Source organism: Sorex fumeus, unplaced genomic scaffold (assembly GCF_029834395.1).
Source record: "Sorex fumeus unplaced genomic scaffold, SorFum_2.1 ptg000037l, whole genome shotgun sequence".
Taxonomy (NCBI): domain Eukaryota; kingdom Metazoa; phylum Chordata; class Mammalia; order Eulipotyphla; family Soricidae; genus Sorex; species Sorex fumeus.
Genome location: NW_026606094.1, coordinates 34,432,837 through 34,447,642, shown reverse-complemented (window position 1 = coordinate 34,447,642; position 14,806 = coordinate 34,432,837). Strand labels below are relative to the sequence as shown.

At 34.7% G+C, this 14,806-nt stretch overlaps 1 protein-coding gene across 4 annotated transcripts in view; it reads left to right on the top strand.

Moving 5' to 3' along the window:
• PCLO (piccolo presynaptic cytomatrix protein) overlaps window positions 1–14,806 on the top strand; it is a 382,693-nt gene that overhangs the window by 225,515 nt on the left and 142,372 nt on the right. For all 4 annotated transcript variants that reach the window (XM_056118261.1, XM_056118260.1, XM_056118262.1 and 1 more), the window contains exons 7-9: window positions 1,995–4,179; window positions 11,071–11,207; window positions 13,135–13,225. In XM_056118261.1, coding sequence (XP_055974236.1) covers window positions 1,995–4,179; window positions 11,071–11,207; window positions 13,135–13,225 — 2,413 coding nt within the window. The remainder of the gene's footprint in view (window positions 1–1,994; window positions 4,180–11,070; window positions 11,208–13,134; window positions 13,226–14,806) is intronic.

The following is a 14,806-nucleotide window of genomic DNA, read 5'->3' as shown; positions in this document are numbered from 1 at the left end:
TGTTATTTTTTAATTTCTTAAATTATTTTTCAAAATGTAAGAATATTATTTTAAAATTGAATTTAGCAATCCAGCTGATAATCCTGATTCTGTTATTTGGTTATTTGGTACTGAAACTAAATACTTGCCCTATTCTCTTTGTTTATCATTTCTTTAATTATGCCATTAATCCACTTTAAATTTAGAATAGCATGCAACTTTTAATAAAAATATTTATATACAATTTCATTCAAATAATATTCCTTACTCTTAGGTTTTCTTTAATTATTGCAACTACTGAAAAGTGACCAAGGAAATATTGATCTTCTGTACTGAATTAACTATCATAGTTACAAGCACTTGTCCCCTGCCTTGTTCTCTACAAAAATTTTATTTTTTTAGAAATATGGTTGAATATTGTTTAATATTAATGTTAATTTGATAAGTAAGAATTATCTAACATATCAAAGACTTCTTTCATTTTTTATCCCACCATTTGTTTTCAAAGTTTGCACTTAATCCCAGTTCCTCGAAAGAAATCTAGATTTTCAATATCAATCACTATAATATAAAAGTTCTGCCCTTCTCTTCAATATTCTCCCAGATAAGTGACTGTCAAACAATAATTTTTGCCTAATTCCAAACCTAGAAGATACTTGGCACTGTGTGATGACATTTTTTTTTATTAACATCATGTGGGAAGTTATACTAAGAGTATCTAGTAAGTATAGTCCAAATAGCTACTAAACAGTCCTACAATGCACAAAATTATCCCCATATCACCCACAACAAAGAATTTATCTAATAAAAAATGCCATTATTCCCAAGACTGAGAAAGTAGTTGGTCAGTTGCATTAATAGTAGTTTATGAAAATTATGGCCTGCAAACAGATCCCTGAGAAATTAATCATATAACCTGATGGTTTTCTTTTGGTATTTCACATGATATTGGATATAATTTAAGCAATTGTGATAACTAGTGTGTACATTGCAATTTGTTAAAGGAGAAATCGGATTTTATTTTTAAGTTGAGGTAATGGTTTATAAATCTATGTAGTAGGTGTATAATTTTCATAACTCTTCAAGAGATATAACACCACAATATGCTTCTTACCCAACTGAGATTTTAATATTGGTGCAGCTCTTAAGATATTTCAAATATATTTTATGTATTAATCTATATTTTTTTCCTCTTAACATTTCCATAGGAAATTTCTGAGTGTACTTCCTCTTCCTAACGTTGATGCATTAGTAGCTTCAAATGAAATCAGATAATCCCTGTTTTTTCTGTGAAATTTTATATTTAAATTGGACTTTCAACTTATAAACTATTGTCCCATTTAAATCTTACCCATTCCTTAAGACTCAGGATTTGGGCCAGAGAAATAGTACTGGGGGTAAGATGTTTCCTTTTATGCACATGATCCAAGTCTTAATGCATGATATCACATAAGGTTCTCTGAGTTCCTGGGAGTTACTGTGCATGCAGGAGTTCCCAGTTTGATCCCTAGTGTTACATTGCCCCCTGGGCACCACTAGAATTGACTTCCAAATATACAAAACCAGGAATATCCTTATAGCATTGCCACTTGTGACCCCAAGTCAAATCCCCACCCAGAAAGAAGAAAAAAAAAGAAGAAAAAAGAAATGGACAGAAGCAAATAATTTAATGGTGATAAATGAACACCTTTTTTAAATGCAATTTTAATTTTAGACATGTAACACAAATAATCTCATTAAATAAGGTGGAAAGTAATCTTTTAGAGTTCACTTAAGATGAAAATAATGCCTTAAAGAAATTAGGTCTGTGGTTCACCAAGAATGGAAAACTATTCCCAATTAATTAAATTCATGGAAAATAGTTGAAGTAAGAACAAATTTGTTTATGCTGTCATAGCTGCAGCGTATATATATTGTTTTATCAGTGAAATTATTTTCATTGACATGTAAATGTTGGACAGTTGTCTTTTTGTTCCTTGATGGTAAAGTACTATTTCTTCTTTACTTAATCTTAGACAAAAGGTTCTCAAACCATGACACCATCGGGCACTCAGAAGAAAGTTAAAAGAACTCTTCCAAATCCACCTCCTGAAGAGACCTCCACAGGAACTCAGTCAACCTATAGCACAATGGGCACAGCTTCCAGAAGAAGGATTTGTAGAACCAACACCATGGCACGAGCAAAAATTCTCCAGGATATAGACAGAGAACTTGATCTTGTGGAGAGAGAATCAGCAAAGCTTAGAAAGAAACAGGCAGAACTTGATGAAGAAGAAAAGGAGATTGATGCCAAATTAAGGTACTTGGAAATGGGGATTAATAGAAGAAAGGAAGCATTACTAAAGGAGAGAGAAAAGAGAGAGCGAGCTTACCTCCAGGGAGTAGCTGAAGATAGAGATTATATGTCTGACAGTGAGGTGAGCAGCACAAGACCTACCCGAATAGAAAGTCAGCATGGCATAGAGCGACCAAGAACGGCTCCTCAAACTGAATTTAGCCAATTCATGCCACCACAAACACAAACAGAAGCTCAGCTAGTTCCTCCAACAAGTCCTTATACTCAGTATCAGTACTCTTCCCCTGCTCTTCCTACTCAAGCACCCACCCCATATACCCAGCAGTCCCATTTTCAGCAACAAACTTTATACCATCAGCAAGTTTCACCTTATCAAACTCAGCCAACATTCCAAGCTGTGGCAACAATGTCCTTTACACCTCAAGCTCAACCTACACCAACCCCACAACCATCTTATCAGTTACCATCGCAGATGATGGTAATACAGCAGAAGCCACGGCAAACTACATTATACTTGGAACCCAAGATAACTTCAAACTATGAGGTTATCCGCAATCAGCCATTAATGATAGCACCTGTTTCCACTGATACTACGTATGCTGTTTCCCATCTTGGCAGCAAGTATAATAGCTTAGACTTGAGAATAGGATTGGAGGAAAGAAGTAGCATGGCAAGCAGCCCAATATCAAGCATATCTGCAGATTCCTTTTATGCAGATATTGACCACCATACCCCACGAAATTATGTCTTAATCGATGACATTGGAGAAATTACCAAAGGGACAACATCATTAAGCACTACATTTAGTCTTCATGAGAAAGATTTGACAAAGACAGACCGTCTCCTTCGAACCACTGAGGCACGTAGGTCTCAAGATGTGACAGATTTTCTAGCACCTTTACAGACTTCCTCCAGGTTGCATAGTTATGTGAAAGCCGAGGAAGATCCAATGGAGGATCCTTACGAATTAAAGCTTCTGAAACAGCAGATTAAACAAGAGTTCCGTAGAGGAGCAGAGAGTTTAGATCACCTGGCTGGACTCTCCCATTATTATCATGCTGATACTAGTTATAGACATTTCCCCAAATCTGAAAAATATAGCATTAGTAGACTCACTCTAGAAAAACAAGCAGCAAAACAACTGCCAGCAGCCATACTTTATCAAAAGCAATCGAAGCATAAGAAATCACTAATTGACCCTAAAATGTCCAAATTTTCACCTATTCAGGAAAGTAGAGACCTTGAACCTGACTATACAAGCTATATGACTTCGAGCACATCTTCTATTGGTGGCATTTCTTCCAGAGCAAGGCTACTTCAAGATGATATCACATTTGGCCTCAGAAAAAATATTACAGACCAACAGAAATTCATGGGCTCTTCTCTTGGTTCAGGACTGGGCACATTAGGAAATACTATAAGATCTGCTCTTCAGGATGAAGCAGATAAGCCATACAGTAGTGGGAGTAGGTCAAGACCCTCTTCCAGACCTTCCTCTGTCTATGGGCTTGATTTATCAATTAAAAGAGATTCATCCAGCTCTTCCCTGAGACTCAAAGCTCAAGAGGCTGAAGCTTTAGATGTTTCCTTTAGTCATGCATCATCCAGCAGAACTAAGCCTACAAGTTTGCCAATTAGCCAGAGCAGAGGGAGAATACCAATTGTGGCCCAGAATTCTGAAGAAGAAAGTCCACTTAGTCCTGTTGGCCAACCAATGGGAATGGCAAGGGCTGCAGCTGGACCCCTGCCACCAATATCTGCAGATACAAGAGATCAGTTTGGATCAAGTCATTCATTACCAGAAGTTCAGCAACACATGAGAGAAGAATCACGAACTCGAGGCTATGACCGTGATATAGCATTTATCATGGATGACTTCCAACATGCCATGTCAGACAGTGAAGGTAATTGGGGCTTCAGACAAATGTTGTTGCTCGCAAAACTCATCCTTTTATTTTCTTGCATGTTTAATTTTTCTCCTCAAGGATGTATTTTACTTTTCTTGGTGTGTCATTTGCATGCTTACTTTGACTTTATTTCTTGTATATTCAAAGTTTATCCTGTGTATAGATGTTGTGATGTGCTTTTATTTGTTTTTAGTTCATCTTTTATTGTTCTGTTTCTTGATTGTTTCTCTCAATTTCTTTATTGTTCAATTTTCCAAAACCATTATTTAAAAAATATGTCAATAAATTATGGTCATGCTTTATATCTATAGTTGTAAGGTTTTTATTGTATATTTACGTTTTAAAATTCTTTTTAAAAATTTTGGTTTATTTATTTATTAAATCTCTAACATTTAGAGCAATAATCATGACCCTATTAAATTTTGTAATGGAAAATAGTGTATTTTGTTAAATAAGCATCCAGTAATTAAGAAACGTTTTTTCATTGAGAAGTTTTGGTTAAGTTCCTGATGTTAGTTTAATGTATGCTTTTGTAAATAAAATGTTCCATTTTAAAATTTTATCATTCAGAGCATCAGAATAGCAAGTTATAGACAGAAGTGATAGTACAGTGTACAGTGTGTAGGTAGGGTGCTTCCCTTGCATGAAACAGAAACATGTTCTGTTCCCAGCACCCCCATATGCTCCTCAGAGCCCTGCCAGGAGTGTTTCCTGAGCACAGTAGATAGGAATAAGCTGTGAGCTCTACTGGGTGTGGCCCCCAAAATAATAAAGAAAAAAGAATTGAAAAGTTTATGAGTTTTACATTACATAGTATAGAAGTTAGTATATGCTACTCAGTATTATCAGTGTATTTAAAATAATTATTTAGATTTAAAATTTAAATATATTGTTATTATGGTTTAAGCTGTCTAGACCTGAAGCTTTCCTGGAGTGTCTGTTTAACTGATAGTTCCTTGGCTTTTCATTTTGCATCATTCAATTTTTTTTCGTCCCTAATTGTTTGCTAGTTTCACACATTGTGTAAGTGATTTAATGCAAATACATACTCCACTAAAATATTTCTTATGCTATTTTATTTTTACACAGTCAAATGAGCCATAGGGTTTTGAAAATTCTAAGGCTAAATTTGAAGGTGAAGAAAGAATGGCACAAGGTTCTAAATAATTTTACCAATGTCAAGAGTGTAAAATTAATGATTGTTGGTTCTCTTATCCCTCAACAATGCACTTTATTTTCTGCCTGGTTTAGATCTTAGAAATAAAAGGTTTCTGGTCAAAATACGGCATTACTATTTCATGTCTTTAAAACCTTCAAAATACTAAGCTAACATGAGCATCGCCCCTTTTATTCCTGACATTTTCCTTAAGGATTTTACATGGTAATATGCTTCCATGAAAAGAATCATCTTTTCTACCTTTGCATGTAGTCAACAATGTGACTTTAGGAATTCATGTTTAGAACTTAAAACATGATAAGGGCCAAAGAGTAGGGAGGCAAGTCACTTGTCTAACATGCCAAAGAGCTTGACTGATTCCATTATGATCTCCCATGGTCCAATAGAGGTCACTCCAGAGCAGAGTTAAAGATTATCCTTTAAGCACCCTGAGTGTGGCCCCTAAACATATGTTAATTAAAACTTTAAGAGGAACTATCATTGAATAGAAATGAGGGAAAACTTTTCCCAGTAAAATTTCAAAAGATTTTTCACTTTCTAAATTGTTTTCTTTTTCTAATAGCTTTGGGATTGACCACTTTTATTAATTAAATAAAGCACTTTTTAGATACTTTACTTAGTTAATTGCATGTATGGATCTAATAGTTAACATAGAATTATGTAGTCTTTTTTACTTTGACTTTTCACAATTATTATTTTTCATGTATTTTCTACATACAGTATGCTGTAGAAGAATAAAGAAGGTTGATAATCATAACTATATAAAAGGCAAAACATCAACAAACACCATAAAAGTTTGTCTCATAATTAAAAACATAAAGGTGGTATGTATGGTTCTGAGGAGATAGGACTGAAGTTAAGAACTTACTAGCAGCTGGGCCCAGTAAAATTGCCAGCACTTGCATATGGTCCCCAAACTCTTCCAGTTGTGATTCCTGAGCACAGAGCTAGCAGTAAGCCCTGAGAACAGCTTGATATTGCCAAAAGCAAACAAAAATGTGGCATGTAAATGGTGAGGGGGAGCATATTTCTGGTGATATTTCAACAAGCTCATTTTTTCGTCACAAATATTTTGTTAACATGATGCCAAACAGAATTTTATAAATATCTCAAAATGTGACATTTATGTAAAATTATTAAAAAAATTTTTGGAACTTCAGACATCATACATGGGTAGCACAATGGCTTTGTATGCAAGAATTTGATCCGTGGCACTGTTTATGGTCTCTCAAGCCCCATAGGGACTAATCCCTGAGTAATACTGAGTGCAGAGCCAGGACTAAACCCTGAGAATGGCTGGGTGTGGCCCCAAGACAAAACCCAGAAGTGTTTTCTCCTTTTTCTTATTCTTCTGAAGAATATTTATAATCATCAAATATAATATAAAATTTGTTCTAATAAAATAATGAGACAGGAAACAAAATTATCACGGTCACGGGCCTCCCATTGTTCATTGATTTGCTCGAGTGGGGCCCAAAACAAAATTATAAAATAATTAAATGAATATTATAAATTTATATCACATAATTCATTTCAAATATATTTTAATTGATTAGATAAGAAATATAAAGTTCCTGTATATGTAGAACTAGACAAAGTACAATATAATTATATAAGCAACATGTGTTAATTTTAATGATTATCTACAACATGTAAGTTGTTAGGTGTTATGTTTTTTCTTTTATATATGCATATTGGTTCTATTGAGTAGTGGTCTACTATTCTTTTGAAATACGGATTCTGACTGTAGCACTGTAGCACTGTCCTCCTGTTGTTCATCAATTTGCTCAAGCAGGCCCAGTAACATCTCCATTTTGAGACTTGTTACTGTGTTTGGCATATTAAATACATCACGAGTAGCTTGGCAGGCTTTGCCATGCGGGCAAGTTACTCTTGGTAGCTTGCCGGGCTCTCCGAGAGGGGCGGAGGAATCAAACCCCTCTTAGCCGGGCTGGGTGCACGCAAGGTAAACACCCTACCTCTGTGATATTGTTCCTACTGTAATTAAAGGAAAAAAGAATAATAAGTGTTTTCCAGCAATATAATTCATACTGGTTGACTCAAGAAGTATTAAAATTTTTTAATGCTTTTTGAAATGCATGTTACATTTGTATTTTGATTATGTAATCTAACATTGAAAAGTATGACATCCAGTTAGACCAAGATTTCTCAATAGGGCTCAAATGGTGTCCTGTAAACACCACCTTTCCCGTCCCCTATACTCTAAGAGGAGTAATAGGGAAAAATCACACAATTAAAATATGACACTAATTTTGAAATATGTCACAAGGTAAAACCTATGTAAACATAATCTAAATTAGTATTTTTTACCATCAGCTTATGTCCACAACTTAATATCAATATATGGTTAAGTACAGAGCAGTGAACTTTTCCTCTGGAACATACTGAAGGGAAGCCAGCTAGAGATAGTGAATTTATTTTCATTCCTATGGCCATAATTATTTCAGTAAAATAAATAATAAGATTTGCATCAGTTTAAGTTTTACCTATAAATAATGTAACATTCCTAATTAGTTTTCTTATATTTGACACATAAAAATTCAAAGATATCACTCTAAGGTGGCAATGTTGAACTCCAGAAAAATAAACATATTTATAAAATATTTCATTTTTAAGTTAATTTTTGAAATGTATCCCTACTATGGCAGATCAAATAGATAACAATTATGTAAAATATGCTATAAATGCTAACAACAAAATTTAATGCAAAAACATGTTTTTCCATCTGGCTGCTCTTGGTCGATGTATAAATACATTTCATAGCTTGGCATTCATTCTAACAAATTCAAACTTATAATAATAAATAATAGAGAATCAAAATCTAATCAGGCTCATAAATAAAATAAAAAAATTTGGATCAGCTTGAGAATCTGTCTTATTTTTCTAGACACAGCCTAGGAAGCATGTTTTACAGGATTGTATTTCAAATTTTAGTATTAAGGTGTGATATAATAAAGGATAAATAAAAAGTAGGATAGCATAATATAACATAATATAAAAAATAGCATTTATCAAATGTTTATCATAATCTGTTATGGGCAGAGAGATTATCAAATTTATATTAAATGTTGTGTATAATTAGTGGCTTAACCCCAAAACCACATGGTTGCATAAGTACTGCCATGAGTGACCCTCAAGCCCAACAAGGGAGTGTCCATAAAGAAAAAGAAAAATAAGTTACTAATTCTTAAATTAAAACTATGAAAAAACAATAAATGTCAAGTATATTTGAGAAAAGATTGTATAACTATAATGGGATTTAAAGAACAGAATAGTATTTATTTTAAAATACTAAACTTTATTTAAAATAAATTACATGACCTTTTTCACAAGTTAATTACTTTTCTTTATTTCATTTATTTCCCCAAAATATGTCCAATGTAATGGCATTTGCATTACATTATTTTTATTGTTGAATGGAAAAACAAAGAATTAGGAGCCTTGCCCTCAAGTAGTTTATGTTCTAATATGTGAGATCAAATAAATGCATTGGTAACCACACCCAAGTGACACGATATTATTTGGTCAAATTAAGAGAGACGAAATTATAACACGATAGCTACTGTGTCCTGCATGCTTGTAGGGGGGTTGTGTAGGAGCAAGTTCTTTGCTTAATCTGTATCGTGCACTAAGAAAACAAAAGGCAGAGGTGATTAGTGATATATTTGACACAGTTTTGCAAACCCTGCATGGAAATTAATGATACGGACTTCGGGGAAAGGAAGTCTTGGAGGAAAGTTAGGAAAAGAAGAACTCCTTAGCATGACATCATAGAAATTAAAGCTTCAGAAAACTATGTTGAATGCATCACTAACAAGTCTCTCAAATCAGGCATGTAAAAAGGTCTAGTCCATCTGCTACCTATGAGGCAACATTGTTTTTCCAGACACTACACATTAGGGTTGACTTTAGGTTGACCTTGCGACCACTCACTAGGCTGGAACGATAGCACAGCTGTAGGGCGTTTGCCTTGCACGCAGCCAACATGGCCGACCCGAGTTCGATTCCTTCACCCCTCTCGGAGAGCCCGGCAAGCTACCGAGAGTATCTCGCCCGCACGGCAGAGCCTGGCAAGCTCCCCGTGACGTATTCGATATGCCAGACACAGTAACAACAAAGTCTCCAATGGAGACGTTACTGGGCCCGCTCGAGCAAATCGATGATCAACGGGAGGGCCTTTACCTTTTACCTTTTACACATTAGGGATTGTTTGGCAAATAACAAAATACTAAATTTGGTGTACAAAGTATTGGTACTTGATCATCAGTAAATAAGTTCTTTAAAATAACTTTGAAATACTGGGCTGGAGAGAAAGTACAAGAGTTTAGGCACTTTCTTCCCCAGTGCCACATATGGTCCACTGAACATCACTGGGACTGATTCGTTAGAACATAGTCTAGAATGGGGCTTGAGGGATAGCACAGCTGGTAGGGCGTTTGCCTTGCACGCGGCCGACTTGAGTTCGATCCCCAGCATCCCATATGGTCCCCCAAGCACCGCTAGGAGTAATTCCTGAGTGCAGAGCCCCTGAGCATCGCTGGGTGTGACCCAAACACCAAAAAAAAAAAAAAAATACATAGCCAAGAGTAAGCCCTGAGCACATTTAGCTGTGGCCCCAATACCAAACAAAAAGAGTTTGCAAGTATTAAAAATGGAATAAGTAAAGTAAGTAAGTAAAGTAAAGACCCTCCCATTGATCACCAATTTGCTCGAGCGGGCCCAGTAATGTCTCCATTGGAGACTTTGTTGTTACTGTGTTTGGCACATCGAATACATCACGGGTAGCTTGCCAGGCTCTGCCGTGCGGGCGAGATACTCTCGGTAGCTTGCCGGGCTCTCCGAGAGGGGTGAAGGAATCGAACTCGGGTCGGCCATGTTGGCTGCGTGCAAGGCAAACGCCCTACCGCTGTGCTAAAAGTTTAAATGATGATTATATATTTATATATTTTTTTCAATAATATTACCAAATATGTTAACTTTTATCATATACATATAATCAATCAACTCCTCAATCTAATTTCTATACCAGTAATATACTTAGAAATAGTTTTATTTTTATTTTAAGTTTCAATTAGATGTATATTTTATCTAATTGATAAATGTAAATATTATTGAATATAGATATGTATTTTATCTATTTAACTGCCAGGTGATTATGACCCCATGTTCCTAACAGTAATCTTTCATTTAGTTACAGATATCATAGAAATGTCCTGTTTTAGAAAGTAGTCCATGTTCAAACCCAATAGCCACATAATGGTAAAAAATGACAGAAACTTTGGTACCACAAAGATCTATTTCCCATAGCTTTTTAGTAGTGGATTGTGAGAAGAAATGAGGAGTAGGAGCTTATGAACTGAGTTCTGAATGACTTCTGAGGAATACGCACACCTTGTTACTTTACTTATATAATCACCATCTTCTTTTTCTTATTTATTTTTAATTTTATTTTGCTATTAGAAATTAAACAGATGTGTACACTGATCTTTCTAAATTGTCTCATGGTACAATTTCTTAAACACTATTTTAATATAATATTGGAATGGTTTTTCTCTCTTTGCCCGAGCTGTGTTTGAAATGCATGAACTTTTGACAAGCTGGGTGCATGTTGGTATTTTGAAACATCGACAGTCCTTTATCATTTATCTTAGTAGGGGTTGCAATGTTTGATATTTCCTTGGTTTCCAAAGCCTATCACTTGCGCCGTGAAGAAACGGATTGGTTTGACAAACCCAGGGAATCTCGTTTGGATAGTGGACATGGTCTGGATCGAAAACTGCCTGAAAGATTAGTCCACTCTAGACCACTTAGTCAACATCAAGAACAAGTAAGTGCTATATTTAGCAATTTCTTCTAAATGTATTCAGTTCATCCTAGAATAGTCTTAATTACCCAAATAAATGAGACTTTTATTTATCATGTTCATAAATGAATTTCTTCTAGTAATTTAAGGTGTTGTTTCTGATTGACATTTTAGCATAATTGTGGTGCAATTTAAGTGACTATTTCCTTAAATGGTCATTCTTCCAAAAGATAGTAAATTGTGCAGGATATCCAATACTGCAGAAATTGATTATGAGAAACTCTTGAAGAGTTTATAGAATTTTGGATGGCATAGATCTGGTTGGTTTTAGTGCTTCCAAATAACAATTTAATAAAAGGATCAAATGAATATAGTTAAGAACATAAAACACTTGACTTGGGTGTAAAGAAACTGGTAGAGCAATGTAAGTTTTTCTGCATCCATTAGAAACGTAGACAGAAAAATAAATAATGAAATAAATAATTCCCTATAAAATGATTATAACGAAATAGAATTTTATATTCAGTTCAATTCACACAAAATAGACATTAACATATTTATAGATAAAAAACTGAAAACATTAGGTGAATTTTACAGTTGATAACATGATGCAAAAATCCAGTCTCATTTCCTTTGAACAAATGAGGTGAGATTTAGTTTGAACTTTGAAATATGAAATTGACACTTGTATAATCTGAGGAAAATCCTCTAATAGATCAGGTACTTGAAATCTGATATATTAATCAGAATACTTGTCAAAATATATAGTGTATAGATATAAATACTGTTGGAATTATATATATAGATGAGTGTGATAGAAAAATGTAAATTCTGACCCTAGTCCATGCAAAGGTTTTAAACTTTCCACCTGCCAACTAATTTACTTTTGTTTCTGAAATCTCAATTAGCCAGTGGAAAGAGAGAAAATGCAGTCTATAGAGTTATGTTAATGTCTCAATAATGATAATTTGGTTCTCATTGTTGATTTATATAAATCAGACTTTCCTCAAAAGCTGTAAGTTCTTTTTTTTCCAACCTAAAAGAAGATCTACAGTGAATTAGAAATAGCATCAATAACACAACTTCAAAGAGTATTGTAATGAGGAAATATGCTTTATTTATGTGAAATTCATTTCAGCATCTAGTGTACATAGATTCTTCTGATAGATTTGTTCACCAGAAACACAAAACGGCAAAAATGAATATATTCCCTATAAAATGAAAATAAATAAGAAGCAGTCCTACTATTAGTTAGAGAGATGGAGCACTAGGATAATTTTTCTGGCTTTTCTTCCCAGTTACAATGAATTGATGAAATTAAATTTTTATTTTCCAACAATCTAGAGCAAAATCATTAGCTGTCAGTTACTCTTCTCATGGTTATTGTAGTGTAAGCTCTCATCCTTGACTTTGTTTTTAGGTAATGCAAGTTTTAAAGTAAACCTTATGCTAAGGCATTCATATCAAACATTCAACCATTTAAGAAAGGGAGAACTACACTTGGTCAGTCTCTGGACTAGGTTAAAGCAGACTGCATTCCCCCACTAGACTCTTCTTATTTTACAAATATCCTACCATTGTCTTTCTTCTTGTACTTAAATTCCCCTGCTCTTAGGATTTGAATACATCAATGAAGAGTATGTGCCCCCATACACTAGAATACCCCTTTCCATCACTATTGCATCTGTACTTATAAAGCAGAAGACATCCTTTAGAAGCTGTTACATCTGTTCAGTTATTTCCCAAACAGAATAAATCACTTTGCAAGTGATATTGGTTAGTAAATGTGAATACCATAATGTTCCCAGAACTTATAACATTATATATATGTACATATATATAGAGAATCATGTTTTATTAAAAAATAAAATTAGGCTTGTTAGTCTAATTCTGTATATTTCCTTTTAAGAGTCTTTAACATTGCTTCTTCACTTACACATGTATGTCTTAGATTATACAGATGAATGGAAAGACTATGCACTACATTTTCCCTCATGCAAGGATAAAAATAACAAGAGACTCTAAGGATCATACAGTTTCAGGTAAAGGTAATCAAATCATATACTTTTACTGATTTTATGCTAAATTAAATGCATATTTGTATTTTAGTAAATTGACATTCAATTTTGGAAAGGTCATGTATTCTGTCAAAAATTGTGTTTTGGAAAATTTGAAATAAGAATATAGAACATAATAGACAAGATCATTAACATTACTCATAAGAGGTAAATATTTAGATTTAGTTATTTTGCCCTTTATCTAAATTTCCTACCTTTAAATTTTATTAAACCAAAATAAAAATGATCAAAATGTTGCTGGTGGGTCAGAGAGATAGTTCAGCAGGTATGATGCCTGCCTGTATGTCGCCAATCAGTTTTCAGTTCCTTGTGGTCCTCAATCCCTGCCATGGGTGTTCCCTGAATGCAGAACCAGGAACCATGAGCATAACTGGCAGTGGCCCCCAAACTAACAAATAAACAAGAGAATGTTGCTGGTTGCAGGCATTAAGGTATGATACCCATTAGAGAAGGAGTAGTATTCCCCAGATGGTTTAGGTAAGGTGAGGAGAAAGGTGGCATCCTTGAAAGAATACTTTTCTGTCTACCCATCTCTGCCCACCTCAGTCACCCAACGAAGTTCATAGGGAAATCTAGTATTGATGAAAGACTGAGACGAGCCTAATGAGAAGCTTCACAGAACAGACCTCACATCTTACCAGGTCCACCAGGCAGTAGTCAGTCAAACCACACATGGATTCCACTTGTTCTGCCTGGCATGGGAAATGATATACTTGCCACACAACTTCTCTGGGCACCATGGAAACCAGGTTGGTTCAAGGAATTTTTCACTGCAGAAAAGCAAAGTCAGTCCTAAATGCTTGCCTAGGTTTTTCAGTTTCATTACTGTTTCCTCACCAAAAGGAATTTTGGAAAATGAATAGTGAAGTAAAATAAGTTTATTTGGGAGGAAAGAGAGAGATAAATGAACATATGTGCTAAAGAGACAATACAGGCTTCTCCAGAGTATGAAAATCAAAGTACGCCATTCCAAGCAGGGATGCCATTTTCGCAGAATAAGAAAATGTATCCTAAAGTAATAAAGCCCACATCTACTTGAGATACATCATTTACGAAGCCAAATTAGTTGTGTTTAGTTTTCCCACACTGCCCCCAATCAATCCATTGCTAGGCTGGTTGCCATGGGGATGCACTTGAAGCAGTTGATGGTCTTTTTTCTTGATTTTTACCATGGCCTTGTTTGACATTCTCGGGATCCAGCCGTCTTTTCTCTCTGGAAGCCTTTTTGCACATGGTCTGGAATTCAGCATCTCAATAGTTTTCTGGGCTCCTGAGTTGAGTCAAAGGCCTTTTGTATCAAAGGGCTTAAGACTTTTGTGATGGTTTTAGGTTCCAAGCATCACATTATCAATATACTGTATAAAATCCCAGGACCCCATGTCTTCCTGCCTGCAACAAAAAAAGGATTAGCTTTGATATCATGCTATGAAAATGTCCTCAAGATCTTATCCATACTTTCAATTTTCTAAACAATCTCACTTTTATCCCTAGTCAAATGTCCAATCCAAAATGAATGTAGGACTTAGTTATCTGACTTTCTTTGTC